At 44.0% G+C, this 3,782-nt stretch overlaps 1 protein-coding gene across 1 annotated transcript; it reads left to right on the plus strand.

Annotated features, from left to right (window-relative positions):
- The first annotated feature begins 241 nt into the window (after positions 1-241).
- On the plus strand, positions 242-3,144 carry LOC104909393 (glycerophosphodiester phosphodiesterase domain-containing protein 4-like). The gene is made up of 4 exons (XM_010706146.3): positions 242-344; positions 1,243-1,393; positions 2,020-2,244; positions 2,884-3,144. The coding sequence occupies exons 1-4, from the start codon at positions 283-285 to the stop codon at positions 3,127-3,129; spliced, it is 684 nt and encodes a 227-aa protein (XP_010704448.2). The 5' UTR covers positions 242-282; the 3' UTR covers positions 3,130-3,144.
- Positions 3,145-3,782: the final 638 nt, after the last annotated feature.

Raw genomic sequence — 3,782 nt, forward strand, 5'->3', positions numbered from 1 at the left:
TTCCCCTTAAGAAATCAGTGGAGGGTGGGAGGGGAGGTATTTCAGTTTGGAACTGCATGCCAAAAGGATCACCCTGCGGTTCTGCTAACAGCACTGCTCTTGAGGGGCGAAGTTTGGTAGCCAAGGAAACAGGAGACTTTATCAAGAAAATGGTGATCCCTTAATAGAAAACAGAAGAGCTACAAGGAGACAGAATGTATTTGAAGAGTTTTCCAGAGTGTATCTAAAATTATTTTGCTTATGGGCCATTTCTTTCATCAGCTGGCCCCAGAAAACACTGAGATGTCATTTCAGAAGACAATTGAACATGGTGCAGATGGTCTTGAAACAGATGTCACCATTAGGTAAGCGGACAACATTACAGCCCACAAAGCTCATCCTTCTTCTAAGAGCGTTTAGGGCTGTGTAGTTCCAGGCAATGTGGTTTTACCGATAGGGTCCCTCAGCTGACCTATGATGACAGAGACTGTGGGGCATGGTTATCTTGGGCAAGTCAGTAAGTTGTAGCTACTGATTAAAAAATAGAATTATAGAATCATTAAGGTTGGAAAAGACCACTAAGATCATCTAGTCCAACCATCAACACATTGCCATCATGGCTATGATCAACATATTACCTCATCACTATTACAGGCTGCCCAGAGAGGCTCTGGATATCCTGTCCATCCTTGGAGCTGCTCAAGGCCAGGCTGGATGGGGCCTTGGGCAGCCTGGCCTAGTATTAAAAGTGGAGTTTGGTGGCTCTGCCTGTGGCTGGGGAGTTGGAGCCTGATGATCCTTGAGGTCCCTTCCTACCCAAGTCATTCTATGATTCCATGATTCTATGATTCTACGATCATCTCCATACTCTATTTTAAACATTTTGCAGCACATAAAGGCAGTTCCTACCCTAGTCTGGCTTACAGACTTCCGTGAGGGTTTTTTCTGTCCTAGAAAACACCGGAACACTGGCATCTGCAAAATGTGCCTTTCACATCATATTGTATCCACCTTTTTAGGGGCTGGCAGGCATAAATGCACTATCTCTGTTCTGTCCCTGAGGAAACCAAGTCCCCAGGGTCAGCCAGCAATATTGGTTGGTGTTTTGAGTGCCATACTTCTTTTCTATCTTACTTTCTGTATTGAGGGAGGTCACACAGCTATGTTTGTGGTGGCCCACGTACTTGTTCTCGCCTAGCATGACACTGCTTGTGCCCTAAATGAACTGCACCCCAAGTGACCTGAATTCTTGCTTTCCAACAGCTACGATGGTGTTCCTTTTCTCATGCATGACAGCACCTTGAGCAGGACAACCAACATCAAAGAGGTCTATCCCAATGACACTGCTCAAAATGCAGCATTGTTCTCCTGGGATGCCCTGAAGGAGTTGAATGCCGGAGCATGGTTCCTAAAGGTAAGCACCATAAAGGACAATCATCAATTGGTTGTGGAAGAGAAACCAGCTGGCTACTACTTATTAGGATGAATATTAGGACGTAAATTTCTGGTTTAGCCAGAACAGAATCAGCAGAGATTCTTAAGCTATAGGTTCTTCTTGTTTTGTACAGTTGGCTTTTAGGCTTTGGAGACTTATTATATTTGGCTGGTAGTTTTTTTTGTGGCTTTTTATCATGGCAGCAGCAGAACTGACATGCTGGAAAAAGAAGATAACAGCTACTTAGAATCATAGAATCATAGACAATTTAGGTTGGAGAAGGACATAAGATCATCGAGTCTAGCCATCAACCTAACAGACCTTGTGCAAGCCGTTGTGTGTGATGTAGCTAACGTGGTGGGGCAGAGAAGCACAGCAGGGCTACGTGAGAACTAGACAGTTCAGGTCCCAGGAGCAGTGCCATTACAGCCTAGACTAGTTGTCCTTGTTCCCCGGGTAGAAGGGCTAAGTAAAATAGAATATCCTGCCCTGTTGAGGACTGATGACAAACTTTTTCCTCTACAGAGCTATGACCTGTTTGTATGCAGCAGACTCCCAGATGCAACGGGCTGATTGATTTCCTTTTTGTATCTGCTTGTTTCTAGGACAAACCTTTTTCATGCATGGGTTCCCTGTCAAGGGCAGATCAAAACCAGGCAATGAATCAGTCAATTTACAAGCTAAGTAATTTCTTACGCCTCGCAGACAGTCAGAATAAACTTGTGATATTTGATCTCTACCGTCCTCCAGAGAAACATCCTTACAGGAATTCATGGATCAACAGAACCCTGGAAGTCATCCTCAACGAGTCGGGGATCAGACCCCACCTGGTAGGGTGGCCAATCTTCATATCCCATTCTATTGCTCACTGAATTGGGACATTGAGGTCAACACTGGGTTCTTTCATCACTGTAATAATTGGCAGCCAACTCTCTGCCACCCATACTTACATTATATATTGCATAGAAGCTCCTGGTTTAAGTTAAAGTAGCTGGGAGCATTCACTGTCTTCCTCCTTCCCCAGGCAACACTCTGCTTAGGATACATGCTGAATCCATGTGGACCAGGTTATGTGTCCACTGATTTCCACAGAGTTAAGCTGATCCGTGTCTGCTCCCATGCTGGAAAAAAGGGATAAAAGAATACTTTCAGTTTCTTTTCCCATTTAACAAAGCTGCTTTTTCATTCATTTCAAACACTGCAACTTTTGTTAGGGCAATGGGAAATGTTCAGTGATTTCCAGTTGATAAGAAGGAACACTGAAGACCAATTTCTTGATGAAAATGACTTTTGTCAAGAAGCAAGTTTAAACCCAGCAAATAAATGTTCTTTGATCATTGCAAGAAATATGTAATTTGACAGGCTGGGTTAAGCCCCTCAAGACCTTATCTTTACCAGATTTGAGCGAAGAGCATAGAAATTGCTAGTTAGTTCACTGTGAATTCACAAGGTCCTCTTGTTGTTTGCAGGTCCTGTGGCTGGAGAATGACATGAGGTCCTTTGTTCAGTCTGTTGCTCCTGGCTTCCAGCAGACCATGGGCAGTAAGGCCCCGGTTGAAGACCTGTTGATGGATAATATTGTCAAACTCAACCTGGCCTACACCGAAATGTCCAGTGAAGATATTCGGTACGTTGCAGTTTCAGCCCCAAGAGCAGTCTGCGTGCTGACTAGAGAACGTTTGCTTCGTGTGTGTGGCAATGTCTCCCTCCAGTGACCAACTCTGGGATCGATAGCATTTTAGAAAGTACTCCTTGGGAGTAAGCGGCCATCCCTATCGCATTTTGGAGGTTAAGGGCTTTAATTCACTCCTTCTGCTGACCCTGACTATGGCCAAAAGGTGGCATAATTAAACCCCAGTCCCCTTCCTACCCAAGCCCAAGTCCATATTTAATCAACCAAAGTCATAAAATCATAGAATCATAGGATCATTAAGGTTGGAAAAGACCTCTAAGATTATCTAGTTCAGCTGTCCCCCTTTCACCAATATTGCCCAGTATTGCATGTCCCTAAATACCTCATCTACATGTTTCTTGAACACCTCCAAGGATCTGGGGATCTTCTGGATAGAACACAACTATCTTCTGATTTCTTGTCCTTTTACACACGCTGTCCCCAGCATGTCTAACACTGAACAATGGAGAACAAACAACTATTAAACCTTCTATGGCCTCCACAAACATCTGTGTGAGTGCATGATGCTGTGGTCAGAAACCATCACCCTTTCACAGATGGTATTTTGGAGCCTTAATTTCTTGTCACCATAGCTACCAGTGCTCTGTTGCTCGTGATAAACTAGCAGTGTAATTTGTGCAATGGAAGGCTGCACATTTATTGCAGAAGTCTCCATTCTCTTCTATTCCACTAAAA

This window comes from Meleagris gallopavo, chromosome 1 (assembly GCF_000146605.3).
Source record: "Meleagris gallopavo isolate NT-WF06-2002-E0010 breed Aviagen turkey brand Nicholas breeding stock chromosome 1, Turkey_5.1, whole genome shotgun sequence".
NCBI lineage: Eukaryota > Metazoa > Chordata > Aves > Galliformes > Phasianidae > Meleagris > Meleagris gallopavo.

Coding starts and splice junctions, on each gene's coding strand:
- LOC104909393 (XM_010706146.3), top strand. CDS start 283: ATGTCATTTCAGAAGACAATTGAACATGGTGCAGATGGTCTTGAAACA. Junction 345..1,242: donor GAAACAGATGTCACCATTAG/GTAAGCGGACAA, acceptor GCTTTCCAACAG/CTACGATGGTGTTCCTTTTC. Junction 1,394..2,019: donor CCGGAGCATGGTTCCTAAAG/GTAAGCACCATA, acceptor GCTTGTTTCTAG/GACAAACCTTTTTCATGCAT.